This window comes from Mobula hypostoma, chromosome 21, assembly GCF_963921235.1.
Source record: "Mobula hypostoma chromosome 21, sMobHyp1.1, whole genome shotgun sequence".
Taxonomy (NCBI): Eukaryota; Metazoa; Chordata; class Chondrichthyes; order Myliobatiformes; family Myliobatidae; genus Mobula; species Mobula hypostoma.
The window spans coordinates 48,783,575-48,804,573 of NC_086117.1; the positions used below are offsets into that span (position 1 = coordinate 48,783,575).

Here is a 20,999-nt window from a genome sequence, read left to right on the forward strand (position 1 = left end):
CAAACACACAATGGGGACACAGAGCGGGTTCCAACTCAGCAAGTCAGGCTCCAATATGGAGAGGATGTTCCACTCGTGTGTTAATTAAATGCACAGTCCTCACTTGAGCACGGGAGTTTGCCACGGAAGTCAATAATGGATTCTTTTCCATTGAACTGATGTACTTGTGGGGGAGGTTGCAGGGAAATTACTGGGAAAATGGGATTTGACTGGAAGCCAGCTGGATTGAATGGACCCCTCCAATGCCATGAGAAAATCTGACTTTGGAAAAGTGTATTTGCAATTTGGAAACAAGGCTTTGCTACTTGTGAAAGCAAGCTGGCGTCTCCAGAAATGATGAGATGGAGGACAGGAAGGAGATAGAGAACTGAGTGCCATGGTGTGAAGACAACTTCTTTCTCAGTGACAGCTAAACAAAAGAGCTGATCATTGACTTTGGGAAGTGGGACAAAGCACATGCCTCTTTATGTATCAATAATATTCAGGTGGCGATGACTGAGAGATACAAGTTCCTAGGTGTAAATTTGTCTTGGCCCTTGCCAAGAAAGCTCACTAGCTCCCCTACTTCCTTAAAAGGTTAAGGAAATTCAGCATGTCCTCAATAGCTTTCACCAATTTTTATAGATGCACGCATTGAAAGCATCCATCACGGATGTGTCACATCTTGTATGGCAACTGTTCTTCCCTCAAGATGCAAAGAAATTGCAGAGTTACAAATGCACCACAAAAACCATCTTCCCCTACTTGTGTGGAATAATTAGTCTGGATGGCACACAGACAAGATCTTTTCACTATGTCTCTGTACGTGTGACAATAATAAGCCAATTTCCGTTAATCCTTGCTCCTGTCCACTTCAGGCTCCAGAGAGTCTGATTGAAGACTGGGGAATCCTTGCTTGCTCCTGCATCTTCCCATCACTCACACTGTGGGGTCAGTTCAGCCTGTACCAATGCCTGCTGAAAGTCAGTCAATCAGTTAAGAATAGGAGACATGTAGGTACATTTGTGCTTTTGTGTGGTTTTTACCATTTCATGATTACTTTGGACAACCCCTGAGATTCACTGAGCTACACAAACCCTGCATAAATGCACATCCTACAACAAGGCATAGAAGTAGAGGTGCAGGTTCAGTGCTCATGTCCATTTCTGCACGTCACACAGTTTCCGGCTTGTTGTCCTCCTTATCAGTTATTTCGTATTTAGCAGAACACATTGGTTAGTGAGATGATGAGTTAATTTCTCCTCACCTGTCTATGGAGCCCCTGCTCTGGACCAGTACTCGGAGATGCAGACCGGCTGTGATCAGTTGACTTGGGCTGTGGGGGCTCCCGACTGCCATATCGGTCACAGGAATAGTAACGCTGCTTCTCGATGGATGACGGAGGCTTCCGCTCCTGTGACCTACCGCGCTCACGCTCTTTAGATGACTGATCTCTTGGGTGAGCTGCAGAACTGGAGTCATCCAGTTGGCCTACAAGGTAAGTAGAATGTCAACTACTCTGACCGTCTTCCTCAATAAACAGGGTTTATAGACTTCACTGCTGCTTGAAGGTGGCATACATACCCTAACCCGACTCCAGCAACTGAGCAATACAAACTGCCTCTTGCACCACCATCTTGTAAACCAGATCCCCAGCTATGGGTAAATAGCCCCACTACCTTGTGGGCAGCCTCAGGAGAGACGAAGGCTACAGGAGTAAACCCAGGCAGAATATCGGGAGTGGAGCCCCTAAGGTGGCTGGACATCACTGAACATCTTTCTGGCAGCTCATGCAGCCAAGCTGGTGCCAAACCAATTGCTTTGCTTTCCTTTGGACTACACCAGTAAGGGTAAGAGGGGGATGCTAGACATCCCAGGATCTCCATACCTTCCGGCCAGGCTTGGCCTATAGCACATACCCTTTGTCCTTCGAGGCAACAGATGCCATCAGCACCATTGACCTGTTTCTGACTGTGGGTTTTTTTTAAATCTCTCACCATCTCCACCACACTAGACCAAAGAAAGAGCTCCCTTGACATTTACCTTCCACCCCACCAGCCTTCACATTTAATCTATTATTGTTTAAAATTATGCCGGCTCCAACTTCATCCCACCAAATCTTCACCTTTCTCCATTTCTCAGGGGCCACCAACACTGCGACTCCCTAGTCCGCTCTCCGATTCCAGGGCACTTCCCTGTGTGACTGGAGGAGATGCAGCCCCTGTACTTTCACCTCTTCCCTTCCCACCATCCAGGAACTCAAGCAACTTTTCCAGGTGAAGAGGTGACTCACTAGTACTTCTTCCAGTCTAGTGTTCTGAACTCGGTGTTCACAGTGTAGTCTCCTCTACGCTAGGAGAAATGAAACACAAGGCACCCACACTCAATCTGCAGGTGTGATCCTTAGCTGCCTGTTGCATTCAGTCTCACTCCCATTGTGACCCATCTGTGTGTGGTGTCCTCCACTGCCGTAGTGAGGCCCAATGTAAACCAGAAAAACAACATCTTCCATCTAGACACTTCGCAACACCAAAACACTGAATTTTCCAACTTCACGTAAACTGTTCTCTTGTATCTTTCCGTTATCATACTTCTGGCTCTCTCGAATCCTGCTTAATCAAAATGCCTCACTTATGACACTATTTGTTCTCTTTCTCACCTGATGGTGTTTACTCCAACTCTGTATGGTCACACCTGGAATCACCTTGTGCTCCTCCCCTCCCCCTATGTTTATTTTCTGGCTTTTGACCCCTTCCTTTCCAGGCCTGATGGAGGGTCTCTTCACTGAACCATCGACTGTTCACTTCCTTCTACAGATGCTGCCTGATTTGCTGAGTTCCTCCAGCATTTTGTGTGCGTTGTTTCAGGTGAACTTTTGTCTTCCACCTCACTCCTCCCACCTCTCTATGCATTTTTAAACTGTGAACCCGGGACCCAAAACCTTAACTAGTTTCTCTTTCCACAGATGCTGCTTGACTGGTTGCTATTTTTGCTTCCCTTGACTTTCTTCAGGGAAAGTAAATGTTATTATTTAATTGTTTCTTCCTATTCAGATCCCAAAGATGGCATGGTTTCAGACCCTTAGGCTACATCCGCACTAGACCGGATAATTTTGAAAACGCCTGTTTCGAGTAAAAATAACAGGTGTCCACACCAAGCATTTTTCAAAATGTCTCTGTCCACATTAGAACAGATATTTGGGCGAATCTCCTCCTACTGGGCATGCGCAGGACACACAGAAAACAAGCGAAGAGGAAACGATGTACTTGGTGCGCGTTTGTCCAGTTACAGACTAGAAAAACTTTAAAGGAAATTGTCAAACGACGGACAGCTGTTGGCTCTCGTGCAGGAGGACTTAAAACTAAAAAAACAACAAATACTGGAGCGTATGGAGGCAACTGACAGGGAGTTCACGGACAGTATGACCCGGCTGACGACGAACATTGAAAAACTGACTAACTCTGTTGCATTAATAAAGCACCTTGTTAAATGTATAAAACATGTCTGCATCAGTGTTATCTTGTATTTCCATACAACGTTACATTAGGCTACACACATCAAAGTTGTTGGTGAACGCAGCAGGCCAGGCAGCGTCTCTAGAAAGAGGTACAGTCGACGTTTCGGGCCGAGCCCCTTCGTCAGGACTAACTGAAAGAAGAGCTAGTCATTAGGCTGTTACACATCTATTGTCAGAGAAGTACTTGCATAATTAGGTAAACCACCTTCATACAAGCAAGGACAGAAAACGGGGCAAAGTGCGTATACTTATTTATTCAGTAAGCTATGGGTCAAAGTATTTGGTGAGTACATTTCTAACTCTTCTGGCTTCAGTCTCGTTGCCGTCTGTTCTGAAATTGTTAGGTTATGTGTGGGGGGTTGTGTTCAAGAAAACAATGAAATGCCGCGTTGCGGCCATCTGTTCCGGCACATCATGACAGCGTTTTTAAATAGTCAAAAAAGCTCACTTTACAATTTAACTCTCACGCTGTTCACATCGACTGCGTGTTATAACAGCCGTACGGCAGTGCTTGTGCAGTACCAAGCAGAAGCAAAAAAAGCATTGTTGTTGTGGTGTTGTCATGACAGCGTTTTTAAATATCTCCGTTTACACCGTCCACACTACAAAGCGCAACAATCATTTTCAAACTTACACACTCTGGAAAGTGTTTTAGAAAAGTTCTGTTTTCGGGGGATGAAAACACCATTTCAATGTGGATGGAGGGTCAAAATGAAGAGAAAAAACTTTGTTTTCAAAATTATCCAGTGTAGTGTGGACGTAGCCTTAATCTCTGAACTACATCCATTTTAGCTGGACTAGATTATCTTGATACAAAACATGCGTTTAGCACTTAACTAAATGCAGTAGTGTCAACAATAAGGACCAAAGTTTTAAAAAAGTTGACAGCTCAGGGCTTTCCCAATGTATTCTTCTAACTCAGGCACCTTGGAAGCACTCAGTGCATACTGGAATACAGGATATGTTCCACTCCTTATCTTGGTGATTAAAACTTGCTTTCATATTGTTGAAGGTTTTTAAAATAAAAAAGTACAAGGAGTTTATCATTGTATTGACACTGGCCTTGCCACCTTCTGATATTCTGGAAAGTAGCTCTGTCTCTGAAATGCATGAGTTAGCCTTTAACGTTCATAAAGAGGAGCCATCCACCTATAATTATCTCTTAATGCAAGGTTTCTCTAAAATTGCGTTAGTTTGTGACTTCTGATTTGGTGTCAGTGCTACATGCAACAATGACCCAGCACACCCGAGACTCAACAAAATGCAGATGCTGGAATCTGGAACAACAAAGATGCCAGGAAAAATCTGCCAGTTGGGCAGTAACTGTGGAAAGAAATGGATAGTCAACATTTTGGGTTGAAATGAAGGTTCCAGATATCAGGTCTCGAACCAAAACATCGACTGTCCATTTTTCTCCACAGCTGCTGCCTGACCCCCTGAATTCCTCCAGTATCTTGTTTCCAGCACATCAGCAAGCCGCAAATCTAATGTCCAGTCAGTTGTCCAATCTTTGCAGAAGCTCTCAGCTTCTATGCTACTTAAAACTAACTTGTTTTCTCTCTGCAACCCGTACAAAACACTTGAGGAACTCAGCAGGTCAGGCAGCATCTATGAAATGAATAACAGTCAGCGTTTTTGATCAAGCCTCTTCTTCGGGACTGGAAAGGAAGGGGGAAGATGAAAGAGTAAAAATGGCGGGCAAAGGGGAAGGAGGACTAACTAGAAGGTGATTGGCGAAGTCAGGTTGGTGGAAAAAATAAAGGGTGGAGAAGAAGGAATCTGGTAGGAGAGGTTTTCAAATTCTGATGAAAGGTCTTTAATCCAAAACATTATCTTTGTTGTTCTTTCCACTGATGCTGCCTGATGCCTTTTAAATTTAGAAATGGGCCCTTCCAGCCCAGTGAGCCCACACTGCCCAATTACACCCATATGGCTGGCCAATTAACCTACCAACCCATACATCTTTGGAATGAACATATCTAGCATTTTCTGATTTTATTTCAGATTTTCAGCATCTGCAGACCTTTTTGCTTCCATTGTCCAGAGCCCCTTATATAACAATAAATTGCAACAAGAGAACATCAGACTTGATCAAATAAGAGAGATATTTTAATCATTAGTTCTGGGACACCTTCAAAGGTGAAAGGAGGAAACAGTCTACCTTCAGTGTTAACCCAGCCTGGGAACAGATGACACAAATATAGTGTTTTTTACTATAGATTTACAATTCCAAGATTCTGTATTTAAAAAAAATCTTTGAGTTTCCACATATCTGGCTATCTCCTCATTCTCAGTCTGCTGCTCGATTTGTTACCTGCTTGTCCATCAGCATTTTTGCTGGGAGACCGTTCAAGTGATCGCTGTTTTTTCTCTCTCCTGCGATGGCAGCGATGCTGATGGTGATGGTGGTGATGGTGTGGCATCCGAACCGGTATAACTCGCTCCAGGGAGTAATCGGGCAGGTGCATCCCCTGAGAGCGCTGTGGAGTCAGCGTGGATACTGAACGCTTCATGGGACTTGTGTCTGGGATCGGCTGCACAGAAAGGGCACAGCAGCTGAGATAAGTAAAAGTCAGTTTTGCAGATCAGCAGCGCTCTCACAGTGGCAACAGTTTACTGCCGCACTATAGTCAGAGCTTGCATTGTAGACACTGAAAATATGTCTGAATGGAGTTTATCATTTTGTTTCTGATGGGTCAGATATACGAATGAAACTTAGGATGACATTTAGTGTTATTGAATAAACTCTGGATATTTACTTTGATCAATGTACTGTAAACAATTTTCACGATTCTTGCAATATACTTCATCTTATAACTAATGATCTTCTTAGATCTCTTGTATTGTTGAACAGAAATATATCAATCCACTGAACTGAGGCTGACTAAATTTGCCCAAGATTGCTGTCGATAATGAGAACCGTGCAGTTTCTATAACATTGATAATTTATAGTACAGTATCATCATATTTCTTGATAGTAAAATTTCAATAGCTTCTTCCATTAGTTTCCCTGAATTATGTCTGCTGATATGATTTAACATCAGTCAGAAATGCATCTCCGGCAGCCAAGTCAACCAAATTTCTGATTTAAGTTGAAGTTACTTTAATTATTGGAATTATTCTATAGTAGAATTTTCAGCGTGATACAAAGTGATACTGGTTTTTATTTTATAGTTAAAGAGCTGGTAGTCCCAGATAATTCACTGGCCACATGAATCCACTCTGAATCAATGATTGCCCCAGTTACAATTTTCATCATGTCTGCATTCTTTCTGGGTAGAATTTGGAGCGTGTTTTCAAATGCCATGTACACCGAACGCAGTAAGTTTTGCATATTTGTCATCATTTCAGATTTCGTACAAATATATTCAAGAACTCTACACAATCCAATGAACCTTCCGAAATGGAGGTGCTGGTTCTCAGTAATACAATCATGGGTTTACCAAATGCAACCCTTTTTTACAGAAGAGGAAGCCTTAACAAATACCTAAATGCATTTAGATTATTGGAAAATATGGCAAACTAAAATGACATCCAGCACACCAAAACTGCTATTTGGGGCTTCATCGGAAAGAACACATATGAAAATGCAAAAAGAAAAGATCAAAAGAGTGAAGGAACAAAATCATGTAGACATAATATGAGTTACATACTGCAAGGACACTCCCAGATGATCGAGATATTTTCTTCAGCAAAGGATCGAGTAAGATGACACAGGTAAGTGAAACAGCCAACAGCACAGTGTTTTGCAGGCAACGGGACACAAAAAGGGTGGGTTGAAAGGGAATGGGTGGGAGGTGCAATGGGTGGAATGTTTTCAGAATTAACCAAAGCAAAATGAAACATGAAGCAATTTCATAAAAGCAAAATAAATCAATCAGAATGTTTATCATCACAAAGTGTGGATAACGTAAAAGGAGAAATTAAACAGATCAGGGAAGTGAAAATAGAACAAAATAAGATAAATGGTTGGTAGGTTTGAGAGTCCAAGTGGAAGTTGGGATGGGAAAGACAGACACAAAAAACATGAAACGTTAGTGTAGTTGAACTCAATATATCAAACAAATTTCTTTTTCTTACATGAAATGACATTTTAACCAGACTAGATGGTGCAAGAAACAATAGATGTCATGATTAACAGCACAACGTAAAAACACAACACTCTAACTGAATGGATGTGTCAGCAACATCACTTTGCAAGGGCTGCACTCAGATAGGAAGTACATTGGTTCAAAACTTCCACACAATGCTTTAGAGCTAGGGTGCCTAAGACTTTTTAACATTACTGTTTTAATCTTATGTATTGCACAGGACTGCTGCCACAAATAATATGTAAATGATGATAAACCTGATTCTGATGTGGGTCTCTATTGTGGACTGAAAGTGGGAAAGAGACAGGGAGAGGGGAATCATGGTTGGGAAAGGGGGTAGGGAGAAGGCAGGGAAGAGGGAAGCACCAGAGAGACATTCTGTAATGATCAATAAACCAATTGTTTGGAATCAAATTACCTTGCCTGGTGCCTCAGGGCTCTGTGTCTGTGTCACCCCACCCCATGCCTTAGCACTCCTTCTCTACCACCTGCCCTACACCCTTCCTGCACCCTCGCCACTCTAAACAGATGTACAAGCTCTCTCTCTCTCTCTCTCTGATCCATGCTGATAAATACAGTGCTGTGCAAAACTCTTATGCAGATATATATATAGTGAGGGTGCCCAAACGTCTGCACAGTACTGTATATGCAGGCTCTGAACAGTAGCAGGGATGTGGGTATAAATTGCAATAGGAGATAGAAAAAGAATGTTAAATGGACAATGTTATGATAGTCATGGGAGATTTCAATATGCAGGTAGATTGGGAAGATCAGCTTGGTGCTGGATCTCAATAGATAGAATTTGTACAATTCCAACGAGATGGCTTTTTAGAGCAGCTTGTTACTGAGCCCACGAGGGGAAAGACAGTTCTGGATTGGGTGTGGTTTAATGAACCAAATTTGATTAGGGAGCTTAAGGCGAAGGAACCCTTAGGAGTCAGTGATAATAATATGATAGAATTCACCCTGCAGTTCGAGAGGGATAAGATATAGTCAGATGTATCAGTATTACAGTGAAGTAAAGGGAATTACAGAGGAGCTGGCCAAAGTTGATTGGAAGGGGACACTTGCAGAGATGACTGCAGAACACCCATGGCTTGAGATTCTGAGACCAATTCGGAAGGTGCAAACGAGATACATCCCAGATATGAAGAAGCATTGTAAAGGCATGATGACAAAACTGTGACTGATAAGGGAACTCAAAGACAGTATAACAGCATGCGAGAGGGCACATAATAGAGCAAAAATTTGTGGGAAGATAGAGGATTGGGAAGCTTTTAAAACCAACAGAAGGAAACTAAAAATGACAGACAGAAAAGGTGAGATATGAGGATAAGCTGACCAACAATATAAAAGATGAAACCAAAAGATTTTTCGGATGCATAAAGACTAAGTGAGGCAAGAGTGGATATCAGATCACTGGAAAATGAAGCTGGAGAGGTAGTAATGGGGGACAAAGAAATGGTGGACGAATTCCGTAAATATTTTGCTTCAGTCTTCACTGTGGAAGACACCAGCAGTATGCCTGAATCTCTAGAGTGTCAGGGGGTAAAAGTGAGGGCAGTCACTACCACTAAGGAGTAGGTGTTTGGGAAGCTGAAAAGCCTGAAGGTAGTTAGACACCTGGACCAGATGGACTACACCCCTGGTTTCTGAAGGAAGTAACTGAAGAGATTGTGAAGGCATTAGTAGCCATCATTCAAGAATCACCCGATTCTGCCATGGTTCCAGAGGCCTGGAAAATTGCAAATGTCACTTCACTCTAAGAAGGGAAGGAGGTAGAAGAAGGGGAATTATAGGCCAGTTAGACTTCAGTGGTTGGGCAGATGTTAGAGTCCATTATGAAGGATTAAGTTTCGGGTTACTTGGAAGTGCATGATAAAGTAGGCCAAAGTCAGCATGGTTCCCTTCAGGGGAAATATTGCCTGACAAATTTGTTGAAATTCTTTGAGGAAATAACGGGCAGGATATACAAAGAAAAGTCGGTGGATGTTGTTTACTTCAATTTTCAGAAGGCCTTTGAGAAGTTGTTGCACATGAGGCTGCAAATGTGCAAATGTCAAAGAAGTGGCAGATGGAATATAGTCCAGGGAAGTGTATGGTCATGCACCTCGGTAGAAGGAATAAAGATGTAGCCTACTTACTACTTTGGTTGCCGGCCGCTCGACCATAGTTTTCGAGTTTTCGGTCGGGCGCCAGATGCTCAGAGAGATTTGGCGGGTGGCGGGGGGCGTGCGCCCGGCGCTCGGCCGGGGTCCGTGGTCGAGTGGTTGGCAACTTGGGCCAGCTCCCCCACTGGACTTAGTCTGGTGAGGGTGTGAGGACACCCAGCAGGACTGAAAAAAACAAGACCTGACAAAGGGCGAATGAGCTCCTTGTGAGCCAACGGCCATCTTCTGTGGAAGAGATTTAAAGCCTCACCACGTATCTACGAATCGTATGCTATGCATCTAGTTAGAAGAGACATGATGAACTTGAGCACTGCACCGTTTGCCTGGACCTGCCCAAGGCCTCTGCCTAAGGAAGGACCGAGCTCGGAGAAGCAGCCGAGGCTGGAGACCGAAACGGCCTCAGGCTAGAGTTTGTCGGGGCGGCGGTGGGCGGTGCCAAGGCGGCCAGCGAGAATAAACTGGAGGAGAGGCTGTACTCGGTGCTGTCGCAAGATTGAAGAAGATGGAGGTGCATAGCCACCAACCCCAGATTCGGGACGGCACCCACTGACTGACTGACTGACTGTTTACTAAACAGAGAAAAAAATTCAAAACTCAGAGGTGCAAAGTGACTTGGGAGTCCTCGTGCAGGATTCCATAAAGTTTAACTTGCAGGCTGAGTTGGTGGTAAGGAAGGTAAAAGCAATGTTAGCATTCATTTTGAGAGAACTAGACTATAACAACAAGGATGTGATGCTGAGGCTTCACAAGACACTGGTGAGGCCACACTTGGAGTATTGTGAGCAGTTTTGACTCCTTATCTCAGAAAAATATGGATCATTAGGCTCTTTTCCAGGGAAGGTAGGACTGTACAGAAGGATGGTTTGCACCTAAACTGGAAGGGGGCTAATATTCTAGCAGGAAGGTTTGTTTATACTGCATGGTGGGGTTTAAACTAGAGTTGCAGAGTGACGGGAACCAGAGTGCCAGAGCAGTTAATGGAGAGGTTGTGGAGGCAGATGTTGGTAACACCTCAGGTGATGTCAGGAATCAAAAGGTTCAGCATGGTACGCTTAGTCTCCTGAGCTGCATATATTTTAATGCAAGTATCGTGGGAAAGGCAGATGATAGTGCTGAAGATGAGATAGCTGATTTACAAATGGAGGCAATGTGTAGTGAGGAGAGGCAGTTGAAAGGGCAAAATTGCAGTCAACAGGATGAGCTGCAACATCAAAGACGGATAAAATCAAAAACGGTGATAACAGGACTGGAGGTGATCGATTTGTATGTGCACATTAAGGTAGATGAACTTGTAGCATGGTTGCAGATTGGCATGTATGATGTTGTAGGCATCACTGAATCATGGCTGAAAGAAGATTATAACTGGGAGCTTAATGTCCAAGGATACACATTATATCGAAAGGATAGGCAGGAAGGCAGAGAGGGCAGCATTTCTCTTGGTTAAAAATGAAATCAAATCATTAGAAATAAGTGACAAAGGGTCAGAAAGTGTTGAATCATTGTGGATAGAGCTAAGGAAATGCAAGGGTAAAAAGATCCTGATGGGAGTTGTATAGAGACACCCAAGCAGTAGTAAGGATGTGGTCTACAAATTACAATGGGAGATAGAAAATGCACGCCAAAAGGACAATGTTACAATAGTCAAGGGGGACTTCAATATGCAGGTAGTTTGGAAAAATCAGGTTGGTGCTGGATTCCAGGAGGGGGAATTTCTAGAGTGACTACGAGATGGCTCATGGTCGAGCCCACTAGGGGATCAGCTATTCTAGATTGGGTGTTGTGCAATGAACTAGAATTAATTAGAGAGCTTAAGGTAAAAGAACTCTTAGGGGAAAGTGATTATAATAGGATCAAATTCACCCTGAAATTTGAGGAGGGGAAGTTAAAGTCAGATGTATCAGTATTACAGTGGAGTAAAAGGAATTACAGAGGCATAAAAGAGCAGTTGGTTTAGCCAGAATTGGAAAAGGACACTGGCAGGGACGACATCAAAGCAGCAAAGCAGAAGGCACGGGATATATATATCCCAAAGAGGAAGAAGTATTCTAAAGGCAACCATGGCTAACAAGAGAAGTCAAGGCCAACATAAAAGCCAAAAAGGGGGCATATAATTGAGCAAAAATTACTGGGAAGTTAGAGGATTGGAAAGCTTTTAAAAACCAACAGAAGGCGACTAATAACAGTCATTTAAGAAGGTAAAGGTGGATTACGAAAGTAAGCTAGGCAGTAATATCAATGAGGATATCAAAGGTTTCTTCAGGTACATCAGGTGTAAAAGGCAGTTGACAGTGGATACTGGACAGCTGGAAAACAATGCTGGAGAAGTAGCAGTGGGGGACAAGGAAATGGCGGATGAACTGAATAAATATTTTGCATCAATATTCACTGTGAAGTACTCTAGCATTATGGTGAAAGTTCCAGGTGTCAAGGGACACGAAGTGTGCAAAGTTACCATTATTAGAGAGGAGGATCTTGGGAAACTGAGAAGTCTGAAGGTAGGTAGATCACCTGGACCAGATGGTATACATCCCAGGGTTTTCAAAGAGATGGCTAGGAGATTGAAGAGGCATTAGTAATAATCTTTCAAGAATCACTAGATTCTGGAATGGTTTTGAAAGACTGGAAAATTGCAAATGTCACTCCACTCCAAGAAGAGAGAGAGGCAAAAGAAAGGAAATTATAGGCCAGTTAGTTTGACGCCAGTGATTGGGAAGATATTGGAGATAAGTACTAAGGATGAGGTCTCAGGGCACTTGGAGAAACATGATAAAATAGGCCACAGTTTGTATAGTTTCATCAAGGGAAAGTCATGCCTGACAAATCTGTTGGAATTCTTTGAAGAAATAATAAGCAGGATAGACAAAGGAGAATTGGTTGATGTTGTGTTCTTGGATTTTCAAAAGGCCTTTGACAAGGTTCCACACATGAGGCTGCTTAACAAGCTACAAGCCCAGAGTATTACAGGAGGGATTTTAGCATGGATAAAGCAGTGGCTGATTGGCAGGAGGCAAAAAGTGGGAACAAAGGAAGTGTTTTCTGGTTGGCTGCTGGTTACTAATAGTGTTCTACAGGGTTCTGTGTTGGGACCAATTCTTTTTACATTATGTGTCAGTAATTTGGATAATGGAATTGATGGCTTTGAGGCCAATGTTGCAGACAATATGAAGATAGGTGGAGGGGCAGGTAGTTTTGGGGAAGTAGAGAGGCTACAGAAGGACCTAGACAGATTAGGAGAATGGGCAAAGAAATGGCAGATGGAATACTATGTTGGAAAGTGTATGGTCATGCACTTTGGTAGAAGAAATGGAAGGGTTGTTTATTTCCAGAATGGAGAGAAAATACAAAATACTGAGGCGCATGGTGTCTTGGGAGTCTGTGATGAGGAAGGCAAATATGATGTTAACATTCATTTCAAGAGGATTAGAATATTTAAGCAATAATGTAATGCTGAAGCTTTATAAGTGTTACGAGAATACACATAAAATTAAGATGTTTGCTGGCCTGGGCTAGCATCAGTGGCATCAGCAGTTGGTCTGCCACCTGCCCTCAGGGGAAGGAGAGATAAGGAACAATGGAGCAGCGTCTGGAGATGTGTAATGAAGGGATGTGGGAGGAAGAGCTGTCTGGAGCGGCTCCCCCCTTTGAACCCTGAACTGTTTGAAGTGATGGACAGGCGATACCCCAGCAGGGGGATAAAAAGGGACAGGTTCGCTAAGACAGACACACACGCCACCCGAGGTAACGAGACCCTGGAAACGGTGCGCCTCTCACGAGTGGTGAGAAGTATCGGACAACGCACAGGGTGGAAAGGTACGATCAGCGGGAACCCGGTGTGTGTCCGCCCTTGCCTGGGTGCCGGGTTCACTGCAGAGGATCGACCGCATCTGGAGGAGGGGTCACAGTCGGTGACCTCAGGTGACATCACCAAGGACCCGCCCAAAAGCTGTTTGTGAGCCATCCCGCTGGTCTGTGAGTGAAGCCGTTCTGAATGATGAGTTGTTCCTATTCTATCTCTCTCTTCCCCCACGTTGTCCACCGCCATGGCAATGATTACTGCGAACTGAACTACTAAACTGGACTGAACTTTGAGTCATTTTGAAATTGGTCATTTACCCCTAGACAACGATAGAGCTTGATTGATGCTGTTATCTTAATTCTGTGCACATGTGCGTTTATCATCGCTGAACTGTTGCATTTATTATCCTTTCGATTACTGTGTTGCTTGTTTCTTTAATAAAACTTTCTTAGTTCTAGTACTCCAGACTCCAACTGAGTGATCCATTTCTGCTGGTTTGGCAACCCAGTTACGGGGTACGTAACATAAGGCACCGGTGAGACCTCATTTGGAGTATTGTAAGAAGTTTTGGGCTCCTTATCTTAGAAGAGATGTGCTGAAACTGGAGAGGGTTCAAAGGAGGGTCACAAAAAATGATTCCAGGATTGAATGGCTTGTCCAATGAAGAGTGCTTGATGGTTCTGGGCCGGTATTCACTAGAATTCAGAAGAATGAGCGGTGCCCTCTTTAAAATCTATTGAATGGTGAAAGGCCTTGATATACCAGCTGTGGAGAGGATGTTTCCTATTATAGGAGAGTCTAACACCAGAGGACACAGCCTCAGAATGGAGATGAAGAGGAATCTCTTTAGCCAGAGAGTGGTGAATCTGTGGAATTTGTTGCCACAGGCAGCTGTGGAGGTCAATCTCTATGTACATTTAAGGAAAAGGTTGATAGATTCTTGATTGGTCAGGGCATGAAGGGATACGGGAAGAAGGCAGGAGATTGGGGCTGAGAGGAAAATTGGATCAGCTGTGATGAAGTGGCTAAGTGACCTAATTCTGCTTCTATATCTAATGGTCTAAGAGAGGAGGAGGTGAATCTGTGGAGTTCATTGCCCTAGATGGCTGTGGAGGTCAAATCATTGAGTATATTTAAAGCAGGGGTTGACAGATGACCAAGTGATTAGTCAAGGTGTCAAATGTTACTGGGAGAAAGCAGGTGTATGGGGTTGAGAGGGATAATAATTCTGCCTTGATGGAATGGCAGAGCAGACTTGATGCCCTGAATGGCCTAATTCTGCACCTATGTCTTATGGTTTAAGGTCTCACAAAGAATTTATGGAATCAGTGGCAGTTTATTTTCCTTTAGTTAACTTCTGACTGTTTAATTGCCTCTAATTTTAGAGTGCCGTTCACACATACACAGGATTAACTTCTGAGCTGATTTTAAGCACATTTGACAGTGGTTAACAAAATAGGGTCTCCTTTGAACGGACTGTAGGTCTCTTCTCCTCTGAGGGAAATGAAATATAGTTTACAACTATAAGCAAAGGAATCTGAGGCAGTTACTGAATTTTTTTTTAGATCATTTAAGTGGAGTTCTCTAAAGGCAGGTAACGGTAATGAATAAACCGAATATATCGTTGATAAACTAATTATTATCTGTGATTGCCCAGGTCTAAATTGTTGCCAACGTAATCTAAATAGTGAAGATTTTAGCTCACATTTAATTTGTCCAGTCCCAGTCCTGCTTTTATATTCTTGGTATGGCTAACCCTCCTTCTTGCATCTGGGCCAAACTCAAGTTCACAACTGTCAACATTCTCGTTTTCATCAAGATTTCCCAGCAGATTTTCAGAGATCAATCACCTGTAGGTGCAGTGAAGCTTCACTCAGCGTTTCCATTCGCAGTCAGTCACTTACCTGGGTCTCTGCTGTCAGGCGAGGCATGGATGCCGCACGACCATGGCTCTCCAGACTGGGCTGGTCCGAGTGGTTCACATCATAGCCCATTTCTCTCAACTCCACAGCCTGTGCAAGAGAAGGGGAAAGTCAGCTCTTTTCATTCCCACTCCACCCAATACCAGTCCCCATAATCTTTCTTGTTCAGTTTGATTAAATCTCTGCCTACAACATGTGAGCAACCTAGACAATTGTATGTGCTCACATCTGTCAAGGGAATTCCTCAACCTGTTAATGGCAAATCCCACAAAATCAATTATTTTCCCCCTGCCTAGACACCTAAATTTCTTGGGTTTTCAAAATTGATTTATGTTTTATCCAGTATTGCTTCTTTGGTTTAAAGAATGAAAGACTACCATCCATCTGAAGACCTGACCATCATGGCGTGTATTAGAGCTTCTGGCAGCAGCTGCAAAGGTCAGGAGGTTATAGGTTGAAGGTGAAGGTAGTGCAGTAGGTGGTTGCTCTTAGTGATACTCAACGCACTGAAATCTAAATAGGGAGCTGTTGAAACCATTAACAGCAAATCTTAAACCAGCAAACAATTAAAATTTTCTGATAAATAGTCTTCCTGAATTTGTATGCAGTCACTCATTGTACAATATTCTGAGACAACCGCAGGATATTTTCATTGATTGTGGGATAAGGTGACCTATGGTATACATTTCTGGAATTCTATAGCATTTTTAGTCAAGATGTCTCACAAATGAGGTGGTCAGAGGAAGGGGCAATGACTGACAGGCTGACTTAAACTGTTTCTGTGATGTGTGACTATGTTCAGACAGGAGCATTTATAAGATACCTCTTGTTGATCTGTGCCCACTCTTCACTGTGGTGTAAGTCTGCTGCATATACCTTCAGGCAAGAAGGATGGATTCCATCCTTTACAGATTTAGGATGAGATTAAGAATCTCAAACAGCAGGGCAGTAATGACAGGAGACATTTTCAATGATGGCTGAATTCATGGGGGCAGGGGGAGGGGAGGGCTGGGAAGAAGGCTTTGTGGTTAAATTTGAGCCACTGCATTCCAACCCAAAACGTACAAAGTGGCTTACGGAAAGAGGTTACAGCACGGAGCTTGGATGGATCTGCAAATGAGGATAGGCTGATGACTTGGTAGAGCAAGGGATACAATTACTGTATAATAATTCATCAAAAACTCGTCTTTCTTTATCAGCCAGCCTTCTGGTTCATGTTTTCTTCCCGAAATCAGCTTGGGAATTACCTGTGCAATATCAACCAAAAATGAAACAATCTTCAAAATCAGGAAATGTTATACCTGAAAAGTAGGCGTTTGAAAGAAAAAGTCAAAGTTTTAAGTAAGTAACAAGGGCAAATGTTTTCACCAACTATCATGATGGAAGGTGCAGGTACACTTCATTATCTTATCCTTCAAGCTTCATTCACTGTCCTTAAACCATCCTCTTCCCACTGAAATCTGGTTCTGACAACTTTTCATGATTAAGATATCAAAGGGGAATGGGATGATGATAAATAGATGCAACTTAGAGTCAGAATCAGGTCTATAATCACTGGCATCTACTGTGAAATTTGGTGTCTTGTACAGTGTAAAGACATGAAAATTACCACATTTTACAATAAAAAGAGTAACAGAATGAGTGAGGTAGTGTTCGAGGGCTCACGAACCATTCAGAGATCAGATGGCAGAGGAACAGAAGTGTTGAGCGTGAGTCTTCAGGCTCCTGTACCTCCTCCCTGATGATAGTAATGAGAAGATGACTTTTCCTAGATGGTCTGTCTTGTACTGGCAAAGATAACATTTCCAGATTGAACATGCCTCAGAATCCACCTCCACCTGGGAACAGTAACCTTAGCAGCACAAAGTGGAAGGGGTTCTGGGAGTTGAGATAGATGCAAGTCTGCATCTACCGTATTTTTGAACAATGGATTTTAAATCCACAGCTCTAAAGCTAATTCATCAGAACACACGCATCATTAGTTGGCTCTTTCATTTGAAAACTCCAGAATATTAGATTACATCATAAAAATGAAGTGGTCTCACTCTTTCTAGGGTTTAATATCACTATGAAATTCTCAATGTATCTTGAATCTGGCAGGAAAACATTGGTGAAGCGAGATAGACTTCCTCTTTCTCTAAACTGTGGAACCTCTGCCCGTTCTTTCAGTCACAAATTCAGTGGATTCCAGCCATTGGTTAATTGGGGAAGCAGCTTATTTGGGACAAATCTTAAAGAACAAAATCTAATTGAGAAAATAATTAGGATTTCCTTTTTTTATTTGGAACACTATGCCACTTAATTGGAGCAGTAGATCGTTGCCAAATGGTTTCTAGCTACTATCAGTAGCATGAACATGCATGGCCATTAGACATTACACTCTGCTTGGAGTGAACAGTATTTAAATAGCAACTATTGTGTGTGCTTGTGTTCAAAAAGCAGTGATTTTTGTTACTGATAGTGGCTGAGAAACAAGACAATTCAGAACTGTTTCGCACACTGCGGTTTCAAGCATTCAGACTTGGAGATGCAAGAAATGGCCATGAGTGAAAATGAAACTCACTACTTCACTAAGTTAGGAACTAACTTATGTTCCTTTTGAAGAACTTGAAGGTATCAATAATCATCTGTAATGTTACAATGAAAAGGTTTGGAGGATGCAATCGTTGATAGCATTGTACAAAGGCAGTCCATTATCTGCACGAGGTGTCTGCTGATTTTGTTCATTTACAGTCAATCAAAAGAATGTGACAGTGTACACTGGATGAATTCCTCCGTCAATAACTACTAGGAGTTTTCTCGGACTGTAGTAGCATTGATAGTGTTCTTATTTCAAGATTCAAGACTCAAAGTGCACTTATTGTCAAAGAATATATAAATTATACAACCTTGTGATTTGTTTGCTCACAGGCGGCCACAAAGCAAGAAACCTGAATAACACAATTATTTAAAAAGACAAAAACCACTGTGCAGTGAAAGAGAGAAATGGAAGACACAAATAATGCAAACAATAGAAGCAAGCCAACAGCATTCCGAACCAGACTGAGTCCCCAGATCCATTTCTGGAGCAGCCGGGGTAGGGGTTCATCACACTAGCAGGGCAAAAACACACAGTGACCGGATCAGTTCACAGCCACAGTGCCGCGTAGAAGGAATGAGCATTCACGGGACAGCGAGCACTATCAGCCCGACCCTGCCTCCGTTCCTGGCACTTCGGCTTCTAGTCTATCTATGCCAGCACTTAAATTGTCCAAGTACCAGGTAGTGCCTCACTCGAGAACCCAGACCCTGGCACCACGATATGCTTGGACTGCACCGCCCGAAGCAGTTCTTGATCTCACCAAATCAGCCTGGCACTTGGAGTGATCCAACTTCGCACCCCAGTTAGGTGGTCAGGCATCAAAACTCTTCCGCATCGACTCCTCTCCAAATCGCTCACTCCATCTCTGGCAGCAATACCATCAACCCTGTCTACGACCCCAGCTCGAACACACTGCACCTCGCAATGCCCCAGCACGGCTGATCTGCTGAAGCAGCCTCGTCGCCACCTGCCTCCTCACTGTCTGCGGTGACAGTTCACCACAAGTTGCTTCAGAAAAGATGCTATAGGTAATGTTTTTAGTCGAATCTCTTGCCATCTGAACTACCAGTAAGCTGTTACATGCCTTCGGTAGCGCCAACTTAAACCAGAATTTGCTGTGTATTTCATAATTTGCTACTCAGTAAAGCAGTAGTTTGTCCTTTTTATACCTTTTTAACTGTTTCCATGAAACTTTAGCTAATTGGGGCAACCACTTAATTGAGCCAAAATGTACTGGTCCCGATATGTCCCAATTAATGAGAGTCCACTGTATCTACAATTCCAAACTCATCTGGAAGCAGAAGCTTGAAGTCAAAGTGTTGCAGCTCCTGACAAGAACATTCGCAACAAATCTCAGCAACTTTAGGAAGCAGCAGAGCCTTAGAGTACTGTGGCAACATCCAGCTCAAATCAGTCAACAATCCACTGGAAACTGGTGGAGAGTCCCTTTGATGGTACATCAGCAGGCTGTGTGTTTTGCTAATGTAAATTTAGCTGAGTGAGAGGATCTTAATGGAGAATGTAATTCCAGTTTAACAGTGTGGCCATCAAATCAATTGAGAACAGCTTGTGCACCTCCATCCCCAAACAAAGGGCAGTACATTTTGACTGTACTATGGGCACTAGAAACTAGAAGTGGTACATTTTTGTAGCATTCATTTTAATCTACCTTATGGCATTGATTTATCATCAAAATAAGAAATTAAGACCTGTATATGTAACTTTGCTAAGGACAGATGTTTAGCAGTTATACATTGGAATTTTCTTGTCATAAAGGGAGGGAGAAACAGAATTAAGTCCTCTCAAGGTTTGATTATTAACAAAGAGATAAGGGCATGTGGTCAAAAATTAGATGCAGATTTGATTTGATTTGTAAACCTTAATTTATTCAGACCTGTTTCATAAGTATATCAAAATCTGTTCTCCAACAGGTGACCCACTTAATATTCAAACAATGCATGTTATAAATGAAAACACACAGCCCGAGGATGGACAAAATTCAACCAGCATTTGAGGCTATCCTGACATTCTGCAAGTTCTCCTGGTTCAAATCCACCTTCCTGCCCCCATCGGATGTCTTCTGATTCTCTCCCAGTGCCCCAGAATCTTTGCCCTGACCACGCTCAGTGACTGACAACCTTTGAAAACCAGAGGCACAGCATTCCAAAAATTTTATGATGCTCCAAGTAATTCTTCTTTCTCACTTTCAGTTTGAGATCTAAGGTCTCTCTGTGTGCATATACTTGTGCATATGACAATATACTCAACTTTAGTTTGGAGATGGTCAGATCTTCACCTTGAGACCATGACCCCAAGCTCTGGGCTCCAGAGCTCATGAACATCCTCTGTCACAGAAATATCGTGATGAAATCTGTAGGGCATGTTGGGACATTATAAATAAACTGATCATCCTTCAGCCCCATTACTTCATGGGAAGGTCACCGCTACAGCACAGTAACCAAATGCCTCACATTATCCTGCTAAGTCACGTGTGATATAACAACATGTAAATAACACTATTCTTTGCATTTCTGGTCAGATGCTAAATGTATTTAATTGGCTTTGTATCTGTACTCGGCACAGTGACAATGAAGTTGAATCTAATCCAATCTAATCTAATATAGCAAGCAAATCCACTGGTGTAACTAGTAGAGCAGCTGCCTCACACCTCCAGCGAGCCAGGCTCAGTCATGACCCTCGCTGCTGTCCATGTGGTGTTTGCATGTTCTCCTTGGGTGTTTCAGTTTCCTCCACATCACCAACACATGTGGGCTGGTAGGCTGTTTGCTGCTGTGACCCGCCTCCTGTGTGTCGGGGTGTGGCACAATCTGATGACAATGTGGGGAGAAAAGAATTAGTCTTAGATGGGTAGTTGGTGGTCAGTAATACCTCTTGGCCCGAACGGCTTGCTTCTGTATGGCTCTGTAAGATGTGAATGTTGG

At 42.9% G+C, this 20,999-nt stretch overlaps 1 protein-coding gene across 3 annotated transcripts in view; it reads right to left on the reverse strand.

Moving 5' to 3' along the window:
* The window catches only part of LOC134359997 (probable voltage-dependent N-type calcium channel subunit alpha-1B), a 910,000-nt gene that overhangs the window by 11,162 nt on the left and 877,839 nt on the right, over positions 1–20,999 (reverse strand). For all 3 annotated transcript variants that reach the window (XM_063073960.1, XM_063073961.1, XM_063073962.1), the window contains 3 exons: positions 15,459–15,566; positions 5,811–6,030; positions 1,247–1,470 (listed from right to left, as the gene is read on the reverse strand). In XM_063073960.1, coding sequence (XP_062930030.1) covers positions 1,247–1,470; positions 5,811–6,030; positions 15,459–15,566 — 552 coding nt within the window. The remainder of the gene's footprint in view (positions 1–1,246; positions 1,471–5,810; positions 6,031–15,458; positions 15,567–20,999) is intronic.